Source organism: Microcebus murinus, chromosome 7, assembly GCF_040939455.1.
Source record: "Microcebus murinus isolate Inina chromosome 7, M.murinus_Inina_mat1.0, whole genome shotgun sequence".
Lineage (NCBI taxonomy): Eukaryota > Metazoa > Chordata > Mammalia > Primates > Cheirogaleidae > Microcebus > Microcebus murinus.
The window spans coordinates 16,585,559-16,612,914 of NC_134110.1; the positions used below are offsets into that span (position 1 = coordinate 16,585,559).

Below are 27,356 nucleotides of genomic sequence, written 5' to 3' on the forward strand. Positions count from 1 at the left end.
CCCTGACAACTGAACAATATTCCCTAGTATGCCTATGCCACACTTTGTTCATCCAGTCATCCTTCGATGGTCACCTGGGTTGCTTCCGCTGCCTGGTCATTGTGAATAATCCTGCTGTGAACATGGGTGTGCAAATCTCTCTTCCAGACTCTGCCTCTGTTTCTGTATACATCCAAGAGAGGAACTGCTGGGTCATACGAGTGAACCTCTTCTCTAGCCCTTGTGCTGGGGTTTTCATTGACTGATTTTTTTTTTATTTTTATTTTTTAGGGGCCAAATAGCTGCTCTTTTCACGGGGGGGAAATTTCTCCCACTGGGCACGCTCTGGAAGAAGACAAGGACCCTCTTCCCACCAAAGAAAGCAAAATGGGTGGAGACTCGCTCTGCCCCCCAGCAGCCTTCTTCCTAGATTCCCTCCATGGATTCCGGAAGGACAGGTGACAGGCAGGTGGGAGATGTCCCTGGGACAGAGAAGTGGCCGCAGGGGTCCAGCACAGAGGTCAGCATTCAACAGCGCACAGCCAGCCCAATCTTGGCCTTGATCTCCCCTGGCCTAGCCTCCTGTATCCACTCCACTCAAATGCCCCCCCCCCCCAATTCTGAGCCTGGTGACCCAGTCCTCCTTTCGATTCTGGATACCTCCCTCTGAACCTCCAAAAATGGGATTGCTTTTCTCATTCAGTCAGCCCAGGTCTAGCTTCTGCTATTTGTAATCAAAACTCCCAATGAATACAAGAGCCCAGCTTACTGCTCTAGGATTTACCAAACGTCTTTCCTCCCTGTGGGAAAATGGGACCACTTTGTGAGACACCAGTTTCCCTTGGTACCTCTTCCAGGCTTCCTAGAATGACAACAGCAGCTCTGACAGCAGCCACTTCTATACCTTTGGGATCTGCACAATAGGTTGTGGATGGTGAGCTACTCATTGCAGCCAGGTGTTCCCTCTGTGTAGTTTTTGTTTTGGGGATTTTATTTTAAACATGCCTTGTTTTATCTTCTCCATCTCGTACCACCCCCTCCTTGAAAGACAAGATCTGCAAGGGACGGCCCACGGTGCAGTGGCCCACCTCAGGGGCTGTGTGGGAGAGGTAAATATATAATTACATTGATGCAGACACACTTTCTACCAGAGTTTAATACACCCTATCTGTGTGATGTGCTTGGAATACAAAGGCTTGTCAGAAGTAAATTAATAAAGGAATTAAAAAAGCAAAGCCAGTGTTTGTTTCCATGACTTCAGCGCTAAATCCTTTGCACAGGATGTTAGTATATGGCACCAGTCACTCATCTGTGTGTTCAGACTCCACAGATATTTCTGAATCATCTCCTGCATGTGTACCAGACACTGGGTAAACAATGCTGGAAGTGTAAACACAGGCCTCCCTTGATGAGCTCACAGATAATAAGTAGGATGATTTTAAAAATTGTGGTGAAACGTACATAACAAAAGTTCACCATTTTCAGTGCACAGGTTATTGGCATCACATATATTCATACTGTTATACAGCATCACCACGATCTATTTCCATACTTTCTTCATCTTGCAAAACTGAAACTCTGTACCTACTAAACTCTCTATTCTTCTCTCCCCCAGCCCTGCCAACCAACATTCTACTTTCTGTCTCTGTGAATTCAATACTCTAAGTTCTTTTGCATGTAGCTATATCTCAACACCTTTTTTTTTTAATCATCATAGCTTGCAACCTCAAATTTCTGGGCTCAAGGGATCCTCCCTGCCTTAGCCTCCCAAGTAGCTGGGACTACAGGTATGTGCCACTATGGCCAGCTAATTTTAAAAAAATTTTTTTAGAGATAAGGTCTCACTATGTTGCTTAGGCTAGTCTTGAACTCCTGAACCCAAATGATCCTCCTGCCTCGGCCTCCCAGCTTTGGATATGGTGTCAGCCCTCCAAGGTGCCACAAGCCCCTGGTCTGTGTTGGGGACAGAGGCCTGATTGGGTTCCCCCTGGCGGCCAGGATGGCCTGCTGGGCCCCTGCCACAAAGACCCAAGTGGGAGGGCAGCGGGCGGGGGCGGGTGCCTGGCCATTGGCACCAGGGGTGATATTTCCCACAGCCTGGAGAGAAATGTGTTGGAAGGAACATGGGTTGGAAGCAACCCACTCCAGGAGGTTTCTTTCCAAATCTCCAAATCCAGAGGGGTTAAGGAGACAGAGCCACTTCCATCCTGCAGCCCCACAGAAAAAAGGCTCTGGGGGGAGACAGATGGGCTCGCTGGCGTCGTGTTCCTTCCTGCTCGCCGCTCCTGGGGGCTCGTCTAATGACAGGGCTCCTGGACCCAGCCGTAATCCTTTCCCCTCCTCCTGGCCTAACAGTTATCTCACTTACTAACAGAAATCCCTTTTCTAAAACAGCCACAGCAGGAGAAAATTCTCTGGATTTCCTAAACTAGGATTTGAGGGATTGAAGGAGGGTGGTGCTGGTGAGAGATGGGCTCATTTAAAACACGGCGTCGTGTCTGAACGGAACTGGTCTCTCGCTTTACTGAGAGACAAGTCCACAGCGGTACGGGAGGGCTGCCGAGGGGTGGTGCCAGGCGACCTGCGCGGGGCCTGGCTAAGTGTCACTGCACCTGCCCTTCATGCCATGGGACTGCCCTGACTGGGTGGGCCCCCTCCGAAACATCTGAATCCAGACTGCCCGTGGCCGGCCCCGGATGTGCCCTAAACAGTGGGGTCTGGAGCCTCCAGTGTCGTAGTGCAAGCAGCTGAAGAGCAGTGAAGGCCGTCCTCCTCTCAGAGGCAAGGAATGGAACTCGTTAGTCCCTGTCCTTTAGTCCCATGGCCCCCAACCCCCAGGCCACAGACTGGTACCAGTCCGGGGCCTGTTAGGAACAGGGCCACACAGCAGGGGGTGAGCGGCAGGCTCGTGAGCGAAGCTTCATCTGTCTGTATTTCCAGCCGCTCCCCATTGCTCGCATCACCGCCTGAGCTCTGTCTCCCGCCAGATCAGGCACTGTCTCCCATCACCCCCAGATGCGACCGTCTAATTGCAAGAAAACAAGCTCAGGGCTTCCACTGATTCTGCATTAGGGTGAGTTGTATAATTATTTCAACATATATTAGAATGTAATAATAATAGAAATAAAGTACATAATAAGTGTAATGTGCTTGAATCATCCCCGAAACGATCCCCACCACCACCCCAGGTCCATGGAAAAACTGTCTTCCATGAAACCAGTCCTTGGTGCCAAAATGTCTCGGGACCGCTGTTTTAGTCCTCATGAACCACAGGGGAGGGGGGCAGTAAGGATGTCTTCACGTACCATCCCCACCCACCCCTCCGCCTCCCTGCCTGGATGATAAATTACGACAGCAATATCAAAGTGGAAGCTCTGCCTTGTTACTATCTTAGTTGTTGTAATGAATGTTTATTTCTTGCACTTGTGCCCAGGATAATTTTTTTAAATGAGATGAAAAAGTCTGCAGATGAAAGAGTGGGTGCAGAGCCAGGGCCCTCAGCCCTCCTGGTGGGCTTCCTCTGGGCAGACGTGAACGCTGCAGCCCATCATTAACCAGCTACCAGGCAGACCTGGGTGTGTGCAAATGAAGAACATGGAAATCTCTCTCAGGAACCAGGGCCAGGCACCATTAAAAGTTAACCAAAGCAATTCCATTTCCAGAGATACACCCAGAAGAATTGGAAGCAGGAACCTGACCACATATTTGCACACCCATGTTCACAGCAGCACTAGTCACAACGGCCAACAGGTGGAAGCAGCCCACGTGTCCATCAGCGGATGAATGCATACACAAAACGTGGCACATACACACAATGGGACAGGACTCACCCTTAGGAAGGAAGTGGATTCTGACACATGCTATGACCTGGATACACTTTGAGGATGTCATGCTGAGTGAAATAAGCCATCTATCCTTAAAAGGGCAAACACCGTAGGATTCCATGTATACGAGGTGCACAGAGCTGCCATATTCACAGACAGTAGAATGGCAGGTGCCAGGGGCCAGGGGAATGGGCACTAGGAATTAGTGTTTTACGTGTACAGAGTTTCAGTTTGGGGAAGATGAAAACGTTCTGGAGATGGGTGCTGGTGACAGTAGCACGACAAGGTAAATATGCTTGATGCCACTGAGCTGTGCACTTACAAAGGGTTCAGATGGGAAATTTTATGTTACGTATGTATTTTACCACAATAAAAAATAGAAGAAGAAACCTGAAAAAAATTTTTTTAAGAAGTTAATGGAACCCCCAGAGTTTATGACTTTGAAGGAGGGGTGGGAGCAACAAGGTATCCTCCCACTGAGCCCATCGAGGACCGTGTCTAGAAAGCCAACCACTAGCCAAGGGTCCCCGCAGCGGCGTGCTTTGCAGAAGAGCCCATCACGTGAGGAAATATGTGGTCTAACACGGAGCTCAACTCAAAGCCTACGCTGTCAAAGCGCCACCCATGCAGCCCCCGCCGCAGAGCACAGCGTGCCCAAGGGACGAGGCAGAGGGAGCTTCCCACAGGCAGAGACGTGTGTCCCAAAGCCGGCCCTGGGAAGTCTGATGACACAGAGGATGAGGGACCAGAGACTGGTCCTCACAGCAAGCAGGATCCCCGTGGGGCTCCCACACCCACTGGGCCCAGCACTTCCCTGTGGCCTGTTAGGGGAGACGCTTGGCCTGGTGGTCACGGCCCTGCCAGCCACTTCCTGCAGGACCCTGACCATGTCAGAACTCCTCGCTGTGGCCCCAAACTCTCTCTGCTCCTTTTCTCAGCCAGTGGCTCCACCGTCCACCCAGGCACCCAGCTTGAAGCCCAGGTGCAGCCTGCATTTCCCTCGCCACCACCTCCTGCCACTCCAGCCCCCACATCCTGCTGGTCACTGATTCCTTGGCTCTTTCCTGTGGGTCTTTCCTCCCAGCACCTCCTCCACCCCACTCCCGCCCCCCTATGCTCCGACCCCCCCCCCACATGCTGCAACCCTGACGTTCTACACGCCACTTCCCTGCAGACACGGGGCTGTCCTTCCAAACATCCACCTGGGCATGCTGCTCTCCACCCCTCCGAGAGTGGCCCCACTCCTCGGGGTAGAGCCCACCCTCCTCAGGATGCCCGACCCTTCTGCCTCACCCTACCCTGTCCACACCCCCACCCACACCCTAGGGCCCCTCCACTCCTGTTCCAGCCATGCCCAGCCACCTGCCCTCCCCACATGGAGCTGACAGACCTCCAGGCCTGGCTCCTGCTGCGTGACCTTGCCAGCCCCAAACTGGCAGGCACTCACTTGCTGCTCAGGGTTCACTCTTGCATGAAGCCTCATGCTGCAGGGTGAGCCCACGCCAGCCCTCCACCTGGGCCCCAGGGGCCCCTGCGGATGTTTCTACTGTAGCATGAATGCTTTATTCGTCTGTTACTGCTACGGTCTTTTAAGAGAAGGACCAGATCTCTGTTGCATTTGTACCCCTGGCACCTAACACAATGCCAAAGGTTTTTGAAGGCTGTCAAAAACACTTATTGGGAAAACTAGAAGGATGGTGGAGCTAGGATGTCTCTGAAGATCTAGCATTTGAGGAGCGCAGCCCTACCACCTGTCCCCATTACGTAAAGTGGGTTTCCCACCATCCCCATTCAACAAATTGGATGCAGACACAGGCTTCATGACTCCTTCCATGGTTCCCTCAACTAGATGACCTCTCCCCCCACTTCCTGCCAGGCCCTCTCTGCCCGTGGCAAATTGTTTTCCAATAAAGTTGATTTGATTCCACCCAACTCCACTGTTGACTCCTTAGAGCAGGGTCTGGGACTCGCTCAACTTTCAAGGCCCCTTGGTGTGGATCGTGTGTGCCGTGAGGGTCTTGAGCAGCCATCTGCTAATGAGCGACCCAACCACTGAGCAGACCAGGCGCTTCAAGCCCCCAGCAGGGCAGGGCCAGCAGGCAGGTGCTTTCCGCCAGTCCTGCCCTCTGCAATGCCTGGGGATCACAAGGCTGGGTCCCCACCCCCAACCCAGCTTCTTCCTCTCCTGAGGCGACAGGACACAGCGCCTGGCCCCAGAGCTCTCATCAGGAGCAAACAGAGCCCACCTGTGTCAGGACCCCAGCCCCAGACTCACCATGTTCATGACGGTGAGGATGAACCTCTGGGCGGCCTCCGCCCCGTGGTACTGCACCATGTCCGCGTCGGCCACCACCAGGGTCTCCACCGTGTGCTCGTTGGTGAGCTGGATGGCGTTCCTCCGCTGGCGCCAGTCCCCCGACGGCCTGCCCTTCCTCAGCTTCTTTTCTAGAAAACACCGTAGACATCAGCGCAGTCCTTGGCTTATGGACGTCTAAAGCCACACAGCGCAAAGGCTGCTGTTGAGCCTCCCAGGAGAGCGGTCAGTCTCGGCGGGCCGTAGAGAGACGCAGCTGCCACCAACCTCCCCGCCACGAGGCGAGCCTGGGCTCGCTCACGAGGGGCGGCGCTGCCTGGGCAGGAGGGAGAGAGCAGGGAGGCCAGACACCAAGTGGGGCTCAAACCTGCCCACCACCGCAGCCGAGGTGGCCAACGGGGCTGAGTACCACGGAAGAGGAAACCGGCCCCTTCAGAGGGACACGGAGAAGAATGCGGAGGAAAGGAAGCCTGGACCCGCTGGGGAGGGACCCGGAAGCCCCTCCGGCTAATGACACAGAACTGGCAGAGGCTCCTGAAAGGCTACGCAGTGCTGGCAACTGGGACCAAGGCAGCAAAGCAGGGGCAGGACGCCCCTGGGGGCTGGCATCCCAGCAGTTGCGTGAACGAGGAGCCATGAATGTTGGCATGTATGAGAGCATTATTTAAGGGGGAAAAAATCCTACGACACGCATCCAGGCTATCATACATCTTGTCCTTTTCTCACAAGAGGGAAGACTTATCAATAAATGTCTAATTCCCCATGGACTCTTCAGATAAACTATTCCCCTGTAAGATCTTACTTTGATAAATAAGTATTGCTATTAGAGAGACCATACCTGTACGTGCAAAGCTGTCATGTAAGGACTGACACAGTCTTTGTACACAGAAACACTAACCAACACCACAGCTTGGTAGGAACAGCATGCACTTTCAGAATCCAAGTGAGTAGAAAGGCTGTTCTTTAATTTGATAGTTATTACTTACGTTTTAGCACTAGCCCATATGGACACATCTCTGCCACAATGTAAATGCAGTAAAACACACTCTACATCGGCACCAACAGGCTTCATTCAGTGACCCAATCATTCCAGAATCAAAAACAGATACGGCAGCACCCCTCATCCATGGGGGGTAAGTTCCAAGACCCTCAGTGTATGCCTGAAACCACAGAGAGTACTGAATCCTACACAGAACTGTACTATGTTTTCTTCCTATATACACATACCTGTGATATAGTTTAATTTATAAACTATGTATAGTAAGAGATTAATGAAATAGAACAATTATGAGAATATACTGTAATAAAAATTATGTGAATGTGTTATATCTCTTTTCCCCTGCCCCCTCACAAATTGTCTTACTATACTATTCTCACCTATTTTCAAATCATGGCTGACCACAGGTAAATGAAACTGTGGAATGCAAAGCCACAGACAAGGGGACACTACTGTGTTATGAAATATGAGATATGGATTATATAATAATTTATAAACAAGAACGCTGTTCTATGTAATTACAGTCATGAAAAAGTGACAATCAAAATGTCCAACAGAGAAAGCCAACAGCAGCAGAAAGGTATGCAGCCATGAAAACCACACCTGTGAAGGTTACTTACTGATACAGAGAAGAGATATAAACTTGTATATACAGTTACATCCCAACTGTGTAAAAATGTTAAATGCTATTAACTTTAGGCCCTCCCGAAAATACATATGTGAATACTAAAAAACCTAGGAAGAACTTAACTAAAATGTTAATGGCAAGTGACATTTTATCTTCCTTTTCCTTTTGTTCCTCTGTATTTTCCCCATTTATGTAATAAGTATTACTTTATTTAAATATCATTGAGTTTGAGAAAAACACAGAAGTCACTTTTAAACTCTAAATGATGAAACCGAAGCACGGGGAACAAAGTATGCCACCTGATTGATCACAAACATGCAGAATCAAAGAGAGGAATGTGTTGTCAGCCCCTTGGGACAGGTTTCCCCTTTCCCTAGAGCCAGGCCCACCTCCCATCAAGCCTTCTGGGCCTCCACAGCAGAATAAGATAAGGAAGGGTCCACTCTATGACAAAAGGCAAGCTCCTAGATGGCTTTGCCTTTGTTCATGGGCAGGATGAAAGAGGCCCCTGGCTGAAAATCTGTTGAGCAACACCCACCTCCATCAAGCAGGTTACCCCTAACCTGTCCAACCTGAAATCTGAAGAGCCACCTTGCTTCCATTTTAAAGCGACAGAGGTAAAGGACCACCCAAACAGGAGCTTTGTTGTAACTTGCACACCCACATTCTCCAGGCAACCAACTGCAAGCCGAATGGTGGCCAGAGCCCTTCTCAAAGTCAGTAGCAGTAACCCATCTCTTAGAGTCACCAACTCATGTTCCCTACATTGGCTATTCTGTTCATGTTTCCATACCTTGCCATGTATTTTCAGGGTTTTGTACAGAAAAGAGCTGCATTTTTTGCATGGCCCAAAGGACACATTAGAAATCCTTCTTTGGGAGGCAGCTAGCTTGAACATATAAGCACTGAGCACACTCCAAGGAAAGTAGCCTATCACTCCTATACCAGAGGAGCAACTTGCTCCTGGACATTTAACATATTAAATCGTACACTGGGTATCTGACTTTTAAGTTTACAAAGGAAGACTAATAAGACCTACCCCTCCTCCCTCCAGGGTCTTGGAGAGCTAACATAACAGGATGTCATAAAGGGTGACATGCTGTGAGTTAATGTATGCCTTGAATACCAAGTAGTAGGAAGAACATGATGGGCAGGTACTCTGTGGTTTTAAAAGTTTATACTTCAACTACTTCATTTGCTCCTTTCACTGCCCCCACGCCCTGGCACACACTTGTTGGGAAATAAACACTCATTAAACAAATGCATGCAGTTAAGTGAATAAAGGAAGAAGTGAAGATACCGGCTCAGTAGCCTCAAATCAGTGCCAGTCAGGTCTTGCCATGAAATGAGTGTCAAAAACCCTGCATGTTGTTCAATTGATCCTTTTATCATTCTATAATGACCATATTTTGTCTTTTCTTACTGTCGTTGATTTAAAATTTATTTTATCTGATGTAAGAATAGCTACTCCTGCTCACTTTTGGTTTCTATTTGCATGGAATATTTTTTTCTATCCCTTTACCTTGAGTCTATGAGACTCTTTATGAGTTAAATGGTTTTCGTGGAGACAGCAAATTTCTGGGTTCTAGGTTTTTTTTATCCATTCTGCCAATCTATGTCTTCTAAGTGGGGCATTTAGATTGTTAATATTCAATGTTAATATTGGTAAGTGAGATACTGTTCCAGTCATGGTATTGATTGTTACATAGTTGTTTTGTATTCTCCCCTGTGTTACTTTTTTTGTAAGAGCTGTGAGTTTTTACTCTCCAATGTATTTACATTGGTGAGTATTGACCATTCTTTCTAGTGCACAGAGCACTTTTGAACATTGCTTGTAGGGCAGGTATAGTGGTGACAAATTCCTTTAGTGTTTGCTTGTCTGGGAATGACTATTTCCAGTTCATTTATGAAACTTGGTTTTGTAGGATACAATCCTAAATTTATATGATACTAACACCTGAGCTCGCATATTCATAAAACAAATACTGCTAGACCTAAGAAATGAAATAAACAGAAACAATAGTCAGGGACTTCAATACTCCACTGACAGAACTAGAGATCATCAAGGCAGGAAATCAATAAAGACACACTAGACTTAAACGAAATTCTAAAAAAAAGTGGACCTAACATTTACAGAATATCCTATCCAAAAACTGCACAATATACATTCTTCTCATCAGCACATGTAACATTTTCCAAGAAAGACCATATGGTAAGCCACAAAACAAGTCTAAGCAAATTTTTAAAAATTGAAATCATACCATGTTATCATCTCAGATTACTGTGGAATAAAACTAGAAATCAATTCCAAGAGGAACTCTCAAAACTATACAAACATGTGGAAATTAAACAACCTGCTGCTAAACATTATTTCAGTCAATGAGAAAATCAAGAGAGAAATCAAAATATATTTTGAATTAAATGACAATGGCACCACAAGCTTCCAAAATCTTTAAGATACAACAAAAGGCATCTTAAAAGGGAAATTCACAGTACTAAATGACTACATCAAACAGATAGAAAGATCACAAACAACCTAATGTCACACCTTATGTAGAAATGCAAAAATAAACCAAACACAAAGCTAGAAGACAAGAAATAACAAAGATTGGAGCAGAACTAAGCAAAATTGAAACCAAAAAGCAATACAAAGGATCAATGAGATGAAAAGTTGTTTCTTTGAAAAGATAAATAACACTGACAGACCAGGAGCTAAATTAATCCCCAAAGAGCAAGGATTCAAATAAGCTCTAAGAAATAGAAAAAGAAAGCATTATAACTGATACCAAATAAAGATTAATACAAAAGATTATCCAAGACTACTACGAATACCTCTATGCATACAAACTTGAAAATCCAGAGGAAACATAAAATTTTGGTAACACACTACCTCCCAAGATTGAATCAGGAGGAAATAGAAATCCAGAACAGAACAATAATGAGTAAGAAGTTTGAATCAGTAATAAAATATCTACCAACAATTAAATCCTATGACTACAGTGATTCACAATAAAATTCTACCAAAGAAGAACTGGTACCTATTCTACTGAAACTGTTACACCACATGGAGAAGCAAGGAATCCTGCCTAACTCATTCTACAAAGCCAATATCACCCTAATAACAAAGCCAGAAAGGAAATACACACACAAAAAAATAAAACTGTAGACCAATATCCTAATGAAGACAGATGTAAAAAATCCTCAACAAAATGTTAGCAAACTGAATCCAACAGCACATAAAAAAAGAATAATTCACCATAATCAAATGGGTTTCAGTCCAAGGATGCAAGGAGGATTCAACAGATACAATCAATAAATATGATTCATTACATAAATAGAATTAAAAACAAAAACCATGTAATCATCTCAATAGATGCAGAAAAAGCATTCAATAAAAAGCAGCAACCCATCATAATGAACTAGGCATAGAAGGAATATACCTCAAAATAATAAAAGGCACATACAACAAATCCACAGCCAACAAACGGAATGGGGTAAAGTTAAAGGCATTTCCCCTAAGAACTGGAACAAGACAAGGATGCCCACTATCACCACTTCCATTCATTGTACTGGAAGTCTTAGCCAGAGCAATCATGCAAGAGAAAGAAATAAGAGGCACCAAAATCAGAAAAGAGGAGGGCAAACTATCCCTGTTTCCTGATATGACTTTATATCTAGAAAACCCTAAAGATTCCTCCAAAAGACTCATAGAACTGATAAACTCAGTAAAGTCTCAGCTTACAAAATTAATTCATACAAATCAGTAGCACTTCTATACACTAATAACATTCAAGCTGAGAATCAAATCCAGAACTCAATACCATTTACAATAGCTACCAAACAAACAAAACACCCTAGGAATATACTTACCAAGGAGGTAAAAGATCTCTACAAGGAGAACTACAAAATACTAATGAAAGAAATCACAGGTGACACAAACCAATGGAAAAACATCCAATGTTCATTGATTGGAAGAATCAATACCGTTAAAATGTCCATTCTGCCCTAAGTCATTTACAGATGCAATGCAATTTCCAATCAAAATATCCATGTCATTTTTCAGAGAACTAGAAAAAATAATCCTAACTTTCATATGAAATTGAAAAGAGCCTGAATCACCAAAGCAATCCTAAGCAAAAAAAAAAAAAACAAATCTGGAGGCATCATGTTACCTCACTTCAAATTATACTATAAGGGCATGCTAATGAAAACAGCATGGTACTGGTATAAAAGTAGACACATAGATCAATGCAACAGAATGAGAACCCAGAAATAAAATCATACACCTACAGCCAACTGATCTTTGACAAGGCAGATAAAAACACACACTGGGGAATGGATGCCCTATTCAATAAATGGTACTGGGAAAATTGGACAGCCACATGCAGAAGAATAAAACTGGATCCCTATCTCTCACTATACACAAAAATTAAATCAAGATGAATTAAAGACTTAAACATAATACCTAAGACCACAAAAATTCTAGAATAAAACATAGGAAAAATTCTTCTGGACATTGGCCTGAGCAAAGAATTTATCACTAAGACCCCAATGGCAAACATAACAAAACCAAAAATAAATAAATGGAACTTAAACTAAAAAGTTCTGCATAGCAAAAGAAATAAGGGAGCAAACAGACAACCTAAATAATGGGAGAAAATATTTGGAAACTGTACATCTAATAAAGGACTAATATCCAGAATCGACAAGGAACTCAAACAAATTAGAAAGAAAAAACAAATAACCTCATTAAAAAGTGGACAACAAAGTAACCTTAATCAAAAAGAACAAATTGGGAGGCATTAGGTTGCCAGACTTTACCTATATGATAATACAATGCTATAAAAACTAAAACAGCATGGTATTGGCACAAGAACAGAGACAGAGACCAATGGAACAGGACTGAGAACCCAGATATAATACCACCCTCGTTTGGCCATCTGATCTTTGACAAAGCAGACAAAAACATACACTGGGGAAAAGAATTCTTATGCAATAAATGGTGCTGGGAAAATTGGATAGCCACATGTAGAAGACTGAAACAGGATCTGCACTTCTCAACTCTCACAAAAATCAACTCACAGTGGATAACAGACTTAAGACAAACCTAAGACATGAAACTATAAAAATTCTAGAAGAAAATGTTGGAAAAACTCTTATAGACATTAGCCTAGGGAAAGAATTTATGAAGACGACCCCAAAAGCAATCACAGCAACAACAAAAATAAATAAATGTAACCTGAAGAAATTAAAAAGTTTCTGCATAGCCAAAGAAACTATCACTAGAAAGAATAGACTACCTTCAGAATGGAACGAAATAGTTGTAAGCTATATATCCGATAAAGGACTGATAACTAGAATCTATATAAAACTCAGGAAAATCAGCAAGAAAAAAAAAATCAAACCACCCCATTAAAAAGTGGGCAAAAGACATGAACAGAAACTTTTCAAAAGAAGATAAAGGCCAACAAACATTTAAAAAATGCTCAACATCTCTAATCATCAGGGAAATGCAATCAAAAACACAATGAGATATCACTTAACTTCAGTGAGAACAGCTTGTATCAAAAAGTCCCATGACAACAAGTGTTGGCATGAATGTGGAGAGGTAGGAACATTCATACTTTGCTGGTGGGACTGCAAACTAGTACAACCTTTATGGAAAGTAGTATGCAAATACCTCAAAGAACTAAAAGTAGAACTACCATTTGATCCAGCAATCCCACTAGTGGGTATCTACCCAAAAGAACAAAAGACATTCTATAAATCTACACTCTAATGTTTATAGCAGTACAATTCACAACTGCAAAGAGGTAGAAACAACCCAAGTGCCCATCAATACATGAATGGATTAATAAAATGTGGTGTATGTATACCATAGAGTACTACTCGGCCATAAAAAATGAACTACTTATTGTATTATCCTAGATGGAGCAGGAGCCCATTCTTCTAAATGAAGTATCACAAGAATGGCAAAATAAATACATGTGCACACTATTAAATTGGTACTAACTGATCAACACTAATGTGCATATTTGGGAAGTAATAGTCATAGGGTGTCGCGTAGTTGGGGGGAAGGAGGGGATGGATAAATCCTACACCTAACGGATGCAGTGAATGCTGTCTGGGGGATGGGCACGCTTGTTGGTGGTACAAAAGCAATTTATGTAACCAAGCATTTCTACCCCAATAATACCTTGAAATTTAAAAAAAAAAAAAAGTTGGCAAAAGACATGAACAGACATTTTTCAAAAGAAGAGTCACAAATGGCCAACATATGAAAAACTGCTCCATGTCGCTAATCATCAGAGAAATGCAAGTTAAAACCACAATGAGATACCACCTTGCCTCTGTTAGAATGGTTATTAGTAAAAAGCAAAACAAAAAAATAGATGTTGGCATAGATGAGGAGAAAAGGAAACACTCACACACTATTGGTGGGACTGTAAATTAGTACAACCTCTATGGAAAACAGTATGGATATTCCTCAAAGAACCGGTAGTAGATTTACCATTTGATCCAGCAATGCTATCACTGGGTATCTACCCAAAGGAAAAGAAGTTATTGCATCAAAGACACACCTGCACTTGTATGTTTATCACAGCACAATTTACAATTGCAAAGTTATAGAATTGACCTAAGTGCCCACCAACTGATGAATAAAGAAAATGTGGTATATATATTAATATAAACATATATCATGGAATACTAGTCAGCCAAAAAGAATGAAATAATGTCTTTTGTAGCAACTTGGATGGAACTGGAGGCCATTATACTAAGTGAAGTAGCATGTCAGGAACAGAAAAACAAATACCACATGTTCCCACTCATAAGCTCAACAATGGGTAAACAGGTCAGACACAGTCCTCCCACAGTCTCCATGGCCATTGGAGACTCAGAAGCAGGAGGTTAGTTAGGGATCAAAAATTACCTACCAAGTACAATGCACACTATTTGGGTGACAGGAACACTGAAAGCTCTGTCACTTCACCACTCTACAATTCATTCATGTAACAAAAAAAACACTTGTACCACCTAAATCTATTGAAAAGAAAAAACAAAACTGAATTTTGGAATTGCAGATAAGAGACCATGGGCCTACATTCCCTTCCAATGCAGGCATCTTTTCTTGGGGGGGAAGGAAGGGCAGGTGGGAGAAGGGGAAATGGCAGGTGGGAGTTTGGAGGGCTCAGCCTTCTCCTCCCTGTCTGCCCTTGTCACCCATTCCGTCAGCATAGCTCTTCAGACCTCACTTGCAACAATCATTCCTTTCCCTCCAGGGAGAAAAGAATCGTGATACATTTTTACCATTAATTCCCTAAACTGCATAAATATGCCCTAATAGACAAAGTTTCACAGATGCCAATATTCACAGCTGATAAGCATCTTCAAAAGTAAAAACAAAAACACCAACTTCAGACTAACACGTGCAGGATTTTAAACTCACTGGAGAGGTCTAAGTCCAGCGGGCATTGTGTGGCCGACTGGGGCACTCTCCAAGCTCTGCTCACCATCTGCTGTCTCCAGCTGCCATGGGAACAAGAGGGGTGGCCTTCACCCCGCTGATGAGGACACCACAGCCATGTAAGGCCTCAAGCATTCTCCTGTTGTCACAGACAGCAGGGATCATTCTTGAAGTCAAGCCCAGCAGTGTCTTTTGCCAGCACATTGCTGAAGTTGGTACTGACTTGGAAGATTTTCAGTCTCTGGCTTCATGCTGTTTTTCTAACATTTATACTTCTTTTGCCTCATTTATATACTAAAAAAGAAAATTGTATGTATTTAGATATCTCAAATCGTTTTGGAACAAGATGAGGAAGAGAAAAAGACAAGGAAGAAATAAAGGGCATTCTAAGTGTACTTCCAGAATGTTCAAATTAGGATTTACTCTAGATGTTAAGAGACTGCTAAAAATGCTGAGCAAATAAATTGTCATCATAGTTATTAGTTTTGCACTTTGCATGTAAACTAAAAAAAACCTCAACTATGAATTATCAAGCTCTATATGCAATAGATACTCCTTTAGTTTAAACACAATACAGTATCCAGGTATTTCTTTGGGGAAAACAACATGTGGATCACAAGATATTTGGTGTGGCAATTTAATAGCCAAAACCCCTTCCTGAATTCCTCTACGTCTTGCTACACAAGAAAGATCCTGGCAACCCCAGTTCTACCAATACTGTTTCCAGGGAAAACCTCGAGTTACTCTTTGTACCAAGCACAGGAAAATAAGCCTCTCCCAGCTGTAGAAGCAAATAAGAGGGCAGAGAAAACAAACCTGGCAGAGGAAGCGGAGGCAGCTGCCCCAGGGCACCAGGCATCTCAAGTGGAAGGGCAGACAGTGCTTTGGGCCAAGAAGACAAAGACCAACGTCATTGCTGGGAATCTAGTCCCCAACTTCCAATGTGCTTGTGGCATTAATGGGAAGATGTAGACTTAACTTAAACTTGGAGTCAAACACGGACATTTCCCACATTGGTACTCCAGGGCCAGATGCAAGAATGTCCTCACTGTGGGCACAGAAACAGTGGACAACCAGAACCCCCAGCATCTGAGAGAGACACCAGAACCAGACCTTCGCTCACCACACAGACATGGGCTTCCTCCAGCTTTTTTGTGGGCAAGGCCAGGGGAATTCCGTCAGAACCCCCTGGTGCCATTCTGTATGTTGCGAAGAAGCCACCTGCAGTAAGAGGAAGGTCCCCATCTGCTGTTCTCTCCCGTGGCACAGACTCAGTGACTGTGTAAGACAGAGGTAAACCACTTCTACCAAAACCAGAACCAGAACCAGCCCCAGCAGAAGGAACACTGGGTGGGAGACACAGGGACACAGAAGGAGAGGACCCTGAGCACCCTCATGCGTTACCTCTCTGCATAGAAGATTTAAGGTGACTTGCCTCAAACATTAGATTGAAATAAAATTAGGCCAAAAAAAAAATCAATCAATTAATTAATTAAAATTAGGCATAAAGAGAAACTGAAAACCAAAGAAAAGAAAATACAAGTGCAACAACAAAGAGTCAACATGGTAGCTCTAGTGATAAAAAAAATCACAGCAGAGAGTAACCCCACCTGCATGGAGCTGCCCGCCGTGCACTGAGTCAGGGCTGCATCCCATTTTACAGATGTGCACACTGAGCTATGGAGAGATTTGTTAAATACATCACCCAGGCCATGCTAGCCTCGCTGACTGCGATTCCAGCCCAGGCGGAATAACCACTGTCAGTTCTGCCTTGAAATTTGGCTCCAAGTTTCCTGAAACCAGAGCGGAGTAAAGACAGGCACGCTAGACTGTAGGTTCGTCATTCTCTTGCAGCAGGAGGAAGGAAATCATTCCTTAGAGAAAGATAATATTTTCCTAACACCACCTTCTAAAATAAAAATATCAAGGAAGACCACATGTGGGGGCTGCCCAGTGATGCAATAGGCAATGTTTTCGAGAACATTTGATGGCAAACGAGATCATGAATTTTGTTTAGTTATATCTTATAAGAACCTTTGATAACATCAAAGGACCTAAAATTAAAATATTCATCAAAGGGAATTCCAGAAAATATCCAATCCATGTGTTACAAGTTGACAGCCTTGGGGATCCCTTAGCCCCCAAAAGAGGCCCCAGCAGAAGGGGGAAGGCGAAGGGTGGGAGACACAGAACTGCAAGAAAAGACAATGACAGAGGTGGACGGAGTTAGCAGGAAGACGTGAGACGGTGACACTTGTTTTCTGAATCAGAATGACACTGGTTGGCAGGAGGTCCTGTTTTTTGCTGGTGGCACAGCCTAAGCGGAGTCCCCAGTGGGCAGCCCACCTGAAGCACCAAGGGTCTGTGGCCCCCCCAGACTGGGCTGGCTGGGCTGCTACATAGGACACATGAATGGTTTAGTTCTGTACCTGCCACAGCAAAAATGAATTCAAACCTAGAAACCAGAAGTAACCGTGGGAATGGCAAAACCTCTCAGACCAGACTGAGCAGAAGACTGGGGCCCGGGAGGCCGCCCAGCATGCCCTGGGAGTCCCCAGGCAGCCCACAGCTGGTGGGGGACACAGATAGCCAACATTGGGGGTCCTGGAGTGCCTCCTCACTTCCTGACACTCCTGACCCTCCTCCGAACTACACAGATGATACTGTTTGCTTCGTGCATCTTCACTTGCCTTCTTGACTGTACACTAACCTTTGGACCCACCAACAGCACCTAGTGCTGCCTGGTATATAGGAGGAATTCAATAATTATACTTAGTTGAATGAATTGTTTAAAACTCTTTGAAATTCCCAATTAATAACAAGATCAATTTTTAGGGAACTTAAAATAAATGTCCTGAAATGAAATACTCACAAGTTACTTTCTCCACCTAAGAGGCAGGAGACAAAGCTAGTGGAAGCAGCCCAGCTTTGATGCCCCACGGAGCTGGAGAGACCCTGCCCAGGGACTTCCAGGGTGATGGTGGATGCGCTTCCTCATTACAAAGTAGGTGATAATTATTCTGCCCTCTTAGGGCAGAGGTGGGAACAAGTAAGAGATCCACACTCTGCATCTAACACAGAGTCAGACATATCGTAGCATACCTGAATGGTGCTGCTAGGCTTATTTCCACCATCAGCATGACATTCCTTCTGTCGCTGTTAATTATTAGGGTCTAAATACTAATTTGAAAACTTTGCACACCCCAGAGCCGAATAGCAAACTTGGATGCTTTTATGCACCCTCCGGGTCTGACTTGTCACATTATCCATCCGCCAGAAGCTCTAGTCTAGACACTTGCCAATGAACTCGTTGCCTTCCATATTTCCTTCTCAGCAGGGGCCATGAAAGAATGTCTCTCCTAAGGCCATCCTCACTCCCACTAGAATAAATTGGGACTAATGTAAAAATAACAGTTTTAAGAGGGGTGGGGAAGAGGCCTGGAACTGCCGCTCAACACCCCACTGTAACATCCCAGCATTCCAGGGGGAGGGGGTCTTAGTCACCAGAAACAGCAGAGAGCACAAAACGTGACTGTGCATGCAACCAGCTATTCAAAACGTGACACGTTAATGACTTTTCGCACAGGTAAGAGAAGTGAAAAGCAAATGTTTTTCATCAAGATGGAAAGCGGACAGGGGGTGAGTCCTTCTCCGTGGGAGAGAGACCAACTGCCGCCACAGCTGGTCTTTCTGTGTGCTGACCTTCTCTCTGCCCCTCCCCCCCAGTCCACGCCAACCCTTTGTCAGGGCACCGAAGCCACCGCTCCCACAGCATGAAAAATAGCAAGATGTGCGGGTTCTCCTGTGTGTCCAACAGCACCATCGTCTTTTGTCGTTGACTTTCTTAAAATAGAAGCCATGGGGTGTCATGAAAATACCTTCAGGCTAGGAATCGGGAGCCCTAGATATTCGCCTGGGCCTCATCTTGGTGCCCTTGAAGTGTCATTTAACAGGAGGGTCTCCACTTCCCAGGATGTCTGCCCCTTGTCTCCCAGCCCCCGCCTCTGCACACTTCTCTGTGCAGCTGAGGCTGGGAGCCTGCTGACTACATTTCCCGCACTCCCTTGCCAGCCGGCTTCCTGTTGAGTTCTGCCAATAGGGGGTGCTAGGAGGAAAATGGAGGGCAGGAGGTGAGGAGATGGGTTCCTTGTGTTTTCAGCTCAGGGGGCTACTGCATCAGTGGTACAGGACAACTGCAGCTCCAGCCTCCAGCTCTTGGGGCAGGTACTCCCAGACCCAGCCTCCCCATTCTCCCTCAAGGTACAGCCAACTGGACACCAGCTCCTTCAGTGGTCTGGGCCCCTCAGGTCTGAGTCCCATGCTCACAGACCCCTCCTCCAAGCTCTTTGACCCTGGAAGTTCATCTCTTCCCCTTTATTTCCCCAGCCCTAGGGTGATAGCTGTTTCCTGGGCTACCTTGGCTTCCTTCTGGCTTAGTCAAACACCGACACTGATATAACCAACTCCCTGTGTTAAATCCGTCTGTTAGAAATACCTAGCATGGTTCCAGTTTTTCCAGCTAGACACAAACCGATATAGCTTAAAATGGGAGGGTTGGTCCTTAGACTATTAATACTTTCTATATTTCATCCAAGCTTCAAAGTTTTCTCCCAGTTCTAGAACTAAGGATTGATTTTTTTTTTCCACCATAGAAACATTAGGATATTGAATATCACTTCCACACTCCAGAATGCTGCCATAGATGAGAACATTGGCCTATATTCCAAGTCAATATTTAACATAAAACAATCAATGAGGTGTCCCCTTAGGGAAATTTGAGCATCAAAGTGACAAGGTGTACCACAGATATCTTGACACTGTTGAAGTGTCACTTAACAGAAGGGTCTCCTGACTACCTGTTAACGCCACATCCAAGAACCTGGGGCCAGTGCCTTATAGATTCAGACCCATGTGAGGAAATACTAGAGGAGGAAACCTGAGCCAGGCAGTGAGCTGGCAGGTTTTCAGGTATAGTTTAAAATTTGAACACATACTCTTACACATACCATGCTTTCCAATAAAATTATCAGGTTCAAAAAAAATTATTTTCTGATCACTTTTTTTCTTTAACAAAAGCAAAGGGTCCGTTTACAGAAAAACCACCTTCTTGATTGGAAACAATGCCCCACGAGTGCAGAAGAGCTCCCAGCCAGGTGAAGTTTTCAGCTTCTGCACAAACACAACATCCTTGAAAAATAATGGCCTTCTCTCTCTTTTTTTCCCCCAAAAAGGCAAAAAATAAGTTTTGCTCTCCAAAAATGAATTCTTCAAATAACTTCCCCCAAGGCCAAGTCATTTTTATAAAAGACTTATTTTTCATGTAAATTCCTTACAAAGCAAGGTGGAAAATAAGGGTTTTTTGTTTTGTGTGTGTGTGTGTGTCATTAAGATCCCAGATGAAGAATTGATGAACCCTAGAGTCCAAAATCAGCCCCTACGCTAGGAAGGAGGTGCGATCCATGCCTGCACCCTGTGACACAGCAGAGCTGGGCTGGGCCTTTCCACTCATGGTCAGAGCTATGTGGATCCCAAGCAGTGCCCCACTGCCTATGGGGAAGTTGAAAGCTATTCGGTTGGTCAACAAATATGTATTGAGAACCCACGTGTGCTAGGCACTGCCACACACACTGCTACCACTTAGGTGACCACCTTGAGCACATTAACCAAATGAACATATGAATAAACAAAAATCGTACATGTGACAAGTGCTACCAAAAAAGAGTAGACAGTGCTATGATAGAATACAGGGAGGGGCCCGGGCTTACACTGGGGGTTCAAGAAAGCCTCTCTGAGGAAGTGAGGCAAGAGCAGAGATCAGAAGGGTTAGTAAGAGTGAACAGGGAGGGGCGGGAGAGACGAGCTGGGAGCAGCTCAGGCAAACAGCATGTGCACAGACCCCAGGGAGGAAAAGCATGGCATGTTCTAGAAACTGCAAGGAGCCAAGAGCAAGAGAGAATATGGCTGCCAAGGAGACAATTGGCAGGGCAAACACACAGTCATGTATAACGTATTAAGGGTTTACTCCAGGGACAAGGGGCTGCCACCCAGCGGCTTGTGTTCTGAATATGCATCTCTCTGGCATCTGTGGGCAGAGCAGATTCCAGAGGCTGGCGTGGAGGTGGGGACACTGATTGGATGACTCCCACATGAGCCCAGGTGAGAAGGGATAATACCTGGACAAGGGTGGCAACTGTAGGTGGAAAGGAGTAAATAGACTCAGGAGGTACTTCGGAAGTGAAATTGACAATATTGGGACCATTTGGGTAGAGAAAGAAGAAGGGCCATCAAGGGTAACTCCTCACCTAGATGACTGGTGGGACCAGTCACTGAATTGGGGGCCACTGGAATAGGGACAGGTGTGACAGAGTGCTGTGGGTTTGGCCTAGCTAAGTGGCAGGTGCTTTTGAAGTATCTGGGTGGCGATGTCAGGCAGCTGTTAGCTGTGCAGACACAGAGCTCAAGAGCAAGGGAATGCCTTGCTCTAATCTTGGAGCTCAAGGCATTCAGGAATCACTCGTCCCAGAACCAACCCTTCAGGGACCTCAAGCACATGGCTGAATAGAAGAGATGGAACCTACACTGGAGAGGAGGGGGCAGGGATGCAAGGAGAAGGGCAGAGCATGGTGTCCCAGGAGCCAGGGGAAATGAAGTCTCAGGAGGGAGGGCTGCTCCATACCTCCAACGCAGCAGAGCACCAGGAGGGGCTCAGTGAGAGCACTACTGGGGGAGGACGGGAGCAAAATCCAGATGGAGAGGGATGAATGCATGCTTGGGAGGTGAGGAAATGGTGCAAACTTTGGAGAAGCCTGGGGAGGAGAGAGACAAGGATGCAGCTGCAAATGTACTAACATCGAGGGGGGATTTTCCCTGAAATAGAAAAACTATAAGCCACTCTGAATAGCCTCCCTCACTTCTGACTGTGCTCCCCTCCCAGTTGCATTTGTAAACGGCAGCTCCACAGACTCCCAGCCAGGAGGAACCAGGCTGCTGCTGGCCTGTCGCATACCAACTGAGAAAGGACAACAGTTGAGCAATCGACAAACCCTCAGCAAGCCCTGACTCTGGCCAGGCCTGTGCTGGGTGCTCCCTCAGGGGAGGGAGAAAAGCACACAAAAACTTAGGACAGAAAGCACATTTGTTGTATCAGGAAAGGGCAAAGCTGGACAACCACAAAAGAAAAAAAGAGAAAACAGAAAATGCAAGTTAGCATGATCTAGGAAGAGACGTCTATTCCAATAAGAATGCTTCAGACTGCCATCAGAGGACACCCTGAGAGTAAGGCAGAACACCCTGTTTTCTAGTGAATTTTATATCTATCTTAATCTTTTGTCTCAACCTCTAATAAATATCAAGTGTACTTGTAAAAGACACTGTATGCATTTGATAGCGCTGCCATAGGCGCCACAGGCTGGGTGGCTTAAACAACAGAAACGTATTGCCTCTCAGTTCTGGGGGCTGGAAGTTCAAGATCAAGCTGTCTGTAGGGTTGGTTCCTTCTGAGGGCCCTCGGGGGAAGGATCTGTTCCAGGCCTCTCTCACTGGCTTGCAGATGGCCGTCTTCTCCCCCATGTCTTTACGTAGTCGTGCCTCTGTGCATGTCTGTATCCAAATTTCTTCTTCTCATAAGGACAGTGGTCTTGTTGGATTAGGGCCCACCCTCACCTCGTCACCTCATTTTAACTAAATTATCTCTTTAACAGCCCTATCTGCAAATGTAGTCACATTCTGAGGAACTAGGGGTTAGGGCTTCAACATAGGAATTTGTGGGGCCAGGCTGGGGAGGGGGGAATGACACAATTCGGCCATCACAGATACTCATCTTCTTTCCTGCCTCAAGAAGCAGGGACAGGGGCGGCCACCTTTGCATGCCTGGGCATTGGACCGTGTATGTAACCACCCCAGTCAGGACCGTGTAGACAATCATCCCAGGCTCCCCTGAGATGCATTTTGCAAATTCCAAAGAAACAAATACCAATGTTTAGAATTATCCTGCGCTTCTCACCACTTTTCAGTGACGTCTACTGCTGAAAGGTTACACCAGCCCACTGGCGCTTGACAGTTTTATCTTCTAAATTGATGGCAGAGAAAAGAATAACATCCCCCAAACACACAGCTTGGGGGAAGAAATTAATTAACGTGTTCATGTTTCAACCAGAACAAGACGGGACAAACAAAAGCCTGAAAAGAAATCTAGGAGTTCTCTGCACCTGGAATCCCCTGTCGGGGATCCTGGGTATTGTCTGTTTGACAGATAGTCATTTATCTTTGACGAGGAAGTACAAGAAACTTCGACAGCTCAGAAATTCCTCCACCTTTGCAAGGGGGCCAGGCCATTCTATGGGCAACTGAACTCTCTGGCTTCATTAATTTCACACTACGGCAACTCTGAAAGCTTCCTCCTTTCACCCCTCTCCCAGCCTAGGTGTCCCCAAAGCACTGAGCACACCCCAGTGTGGTCTGTCAGTCATCTCCCCAAGCCCTTCTCAGCTCTGTACCCCTGCACTGAAGAGAGCTCCAGGTACACAGTAGGTACTCAGCCACTGGTCTGTACACAGTAGGTCCTCAGCCACTGGTTTTGAATGAGTTAATGAGAGAATGAAGGAAATGAACAAATGAACAAAAGAATGAAACAATCCTTCAGCCCTCTTCTCAGAGGCTTAGGAAAAAACGACAACATATCCTTGGCCTTGTAGGGCCCTTGAATGTCAGAGTTCTTCCAAACATATCAAACATCCAAACCATTTCCAGAGCAGTTTACAATCAGATATCCTTCCCTCCTCCGAGGCCTCTAGAGTTTCACGGAAGCCCCAGATGCCCCTCAAGATGGAGGGAGCGTGCACATAGCTGGCTAATAGGCTAGAGGTGAGAGGAGAAGTCAACATGCTCCTCTTTTTTTTTTTTTTTTTCCTTTAAAGGTATTTTTTTATTTTACCTTTTCAGTGATTTAGGATATCTTCTTAAAGGCTTCAACACCTGGGCTAAAGATAGAGAATGCAAAAATTAACAGTATAAATGAATAATGGCAATTTTAATACTTTTGGCCTCAATCAGTACCGGAATGTGACTCTTTCCCAAATAGAGAACACTTTTCTCAAATGCCAAGGATCCACTGGGGCAAAAGGACCTTCCCGGAAAGGCTCAGTCACCCAAGTACGGTGGTGATCTCAGGGTTGCCATGATCTGTTCTCATGGCGACCCTGATCTAATGGGGCTCCTCCTGCCAACCTTGCAGCGCCCCCACTGGGTTACCAAGAGGAGAGTGGCTCCTTGACAGCCAGCTCAGCCATTTCCTGAAGTACTTCCACATACAAAGCAGCCTGGAGCTCCACCGGGGTGAGCACACCAGCCAAGCCGTGGAGGGGCTGGGATCCCTTGTTAGGGAACCCACAGACCCACCAGAACCCCTCGCTCCCCATCTCCTATAGCCTCCCTGTGGCCTCCTCTAAAATCCAAGGAGGCGGCCACCACATCCGTCACATCACACTGGCCTTCAGGAGTTCAAGCATCTTGTCTCTTCTCCACATCTGATATCTGAACATGCTGTAGAGCTCCAGAGAAAGTTCTTTTCCGGGACCATAACCTAACTTGTGTGCACAGCTCAATTGCCACTTCCTCAAAGAAACTTTCCTGGATCCCTTAACCTAAATCACAATAGCACATTTTTCTTTTCCTTGGAGCACTCACTACAATTTGTATTTACTTATTCTGTGTTTAATATTAGTCTCTTCCACTATATGGGAAGCTCCAGGGCAAAGACCATCACTCTGCACCTAGTGTCTAGCATGTAGCAGCTGTGCAATGCTTCTAAAATAAGTGAACGAAAGGATATTAGACTTCTCTAGTGCTATGATAAATATTGTCCCAATTTTATCATCTTTTACTTATGTTTGATGTTTAAATCTTTATCCACCCTTTTACATTAACTTTTTGGTGTCATTTCTGAGTCTTTATCTTTCAATTGAGGATTTTAATGACTTTATTATAAACATTGGCAATGTTTGATATTCCTCCATGTCTTTATTTCCTTTTCTCTCTGTATTTTCCTATGTGAGCTATATTTCATTAAGTTTATCATCTTTAGTAATTGGGTAGGCAATTCTAGTAAATTATCTTTACAATCTTAAACATCCTTTACTCTACGTAGCTTTCTGATTATCAACGTCAAGGACAAAGTAGAATTTTTGGTTTCTGCTTTTATACAAATAAGAATTTAGCATCCTTTTTTTCCTTCCCATATCCCTTTCCACTTCTCTGATTTGCAAATATTTCATAAATTTGATATATATGTGCTAATTTATTATTAAAGCATTATACTTCACATTTTACATATTCCCTTAACTTTAATAACAGCTTTATTGAGATATAATTCCTATGTGATACAATTCACTCTTTTTTTTTTTTTTTTTAGAGTCAGGATCTTGCTCTGTTGCCTGGGCTGGAGTGCAGTAATGTCAGCATAGCTCACTGTAGCCTTGAACTCTTGGTCTCAAGTGATCCTTTTGCCTGAGCCACCACACCCAGCTGGTTTTTAGTAGTATTCACAGAATTATGCATCATCACCACAATTTTAGAACAGTTTTATCACCCAAAAAGAAACCTCACACCCACTAGCAATCATTCCTCATTTCCCTCTTCCCGCTCCCACCTTCAGGGCTAGGAAATTAATCTATTTTCTGTCTCCATACACCTGCCTTTTCTGGAAACTTCATATAAACAGAATCACAAAATATTATCATAATATTATAATATATGGTCTTTGGTGTCTTGCTTCTTTCACATAATATTTTCAAGGTTCCTCCATAATGTAGCATGTATCAGTGCTTCATTCCTTTTTGTGGCCAAATAAGATTCCATTGCATGAGTGTACGCATTTATCTGTTTACAAGTTGATGGACATTTAAGTTGTTTCCACTTTTTGGCTACCGTCAACAATACTTCTATGGACATTCATGTACAAGTTTCTATGTGGCTAAATGTTTTCAATTCTCTTGGGTACATATTAGGAGTGCAATGTCTAGGTCACATATTAACCAAGGTTAACCAAGGTTAACCATATTAACGAAGGTTCCAGTTTCTTTAAATCCACACCAACACTCATACTGTCCATCCTTTTTATTATAACCATCCAAATGGGTGTAAAATGGTATCTCATTGTGGTTTAGATTTGCATTTCCCTAATGGTTAATGATGTTAAGCATCTTTTCATGTGCTTGTTGTCCATTTATACATCTTCTTTGGAGAACTGTCTATTCAAGTCCTTTATCCATTTTTTAAAATTGAGTTGTCTTTTTCTTGCTGAGTTAAAGGAATTCTTTATATGTTCTAGATACAAGTCCCCTATCAGATATGTGATTTGGAGTAATTTTCTCCCATGATGTGAGCTGTCTTTTCACTTTCTTGATGATGTCCTTTGAAACATAAACATTTTGAGTTTTGACAAAGTTGAATTTACCTATATTTTCTTTGGTTCCTTGTGCTTTTGGTGTCATATCTAAGAAATCATTGCCTGATCCAAGGTCACAAATATTCATATTTATGTTTTCTTCTAAGAGTTTCATAGTTTTAACTCTTAAATTTAGATCTTTGACCCTCCCGTAATTTTTAAATTATTGCATTCCATTTGTGATTTTATTCGCATCAGTTAAGGTTTACTCTAGGTTAAAACAGTTGCAATCATCAATATCAACTCTTTACATCATGACTTCCCCATTCCTGATCTCTTCATTTTGTTTCAGCTCAGACTCAACTGCAGTGGTTCTTAAAGCAATCCTTCCCAGAAGACAAATAGAGTATATAGTACCTCTTCCGTAGCTAAGAGCACCTTTTGGTTGCCTTCACACTTGAACCATAACTTGACTGAATGTCAAATTCTTAGGGAACAACCATTTCTCCTCCCAATGTTATAGTCCTGGCTCCACTGTCTTCTGGGACTTGGTACCATGGAGACCAAGGCCTGCCAGATTTTCATTCATTTTGAGTAACCTGTTTTTTCTACTTGAACACTAGTATAAGGTTTTTCTTTTATCTTATAATTCACAAATTTGCCAGAATAAATCTGACTGTGGATCTATATATATATATATATATATATTAATTCTGATCAGAACACAGTAAACCTTTTATCCTAAAAACTGAGATTTTTTTTTAAA

General features: G+C 44.4%; 1 protein-coding gene across 1 annotated transcript in view; it reads right to left on the bottom strand.

Moving 5' to 3' along the window:
- The window catches only part of LOC105871276 (A disintegrin and metalloproteinase with thrombospondin motifs 17), a 200,756-nt gene that overhangs the window by 151,440 nt on the left and 21,960 nt on the right, over window positions 1–27,356 (bottom strand). The window contains exon 2 of the mRNA XM_076004811.1: window positions 6,079–6,248. Coding sequence (XP_075860926.1) covers window positions 6,079–6,248 — 170 coding nt within the window. The remainder of the gene's footprint in view (window positions 1–6,078; window positions 6,249–27,356) is intronic.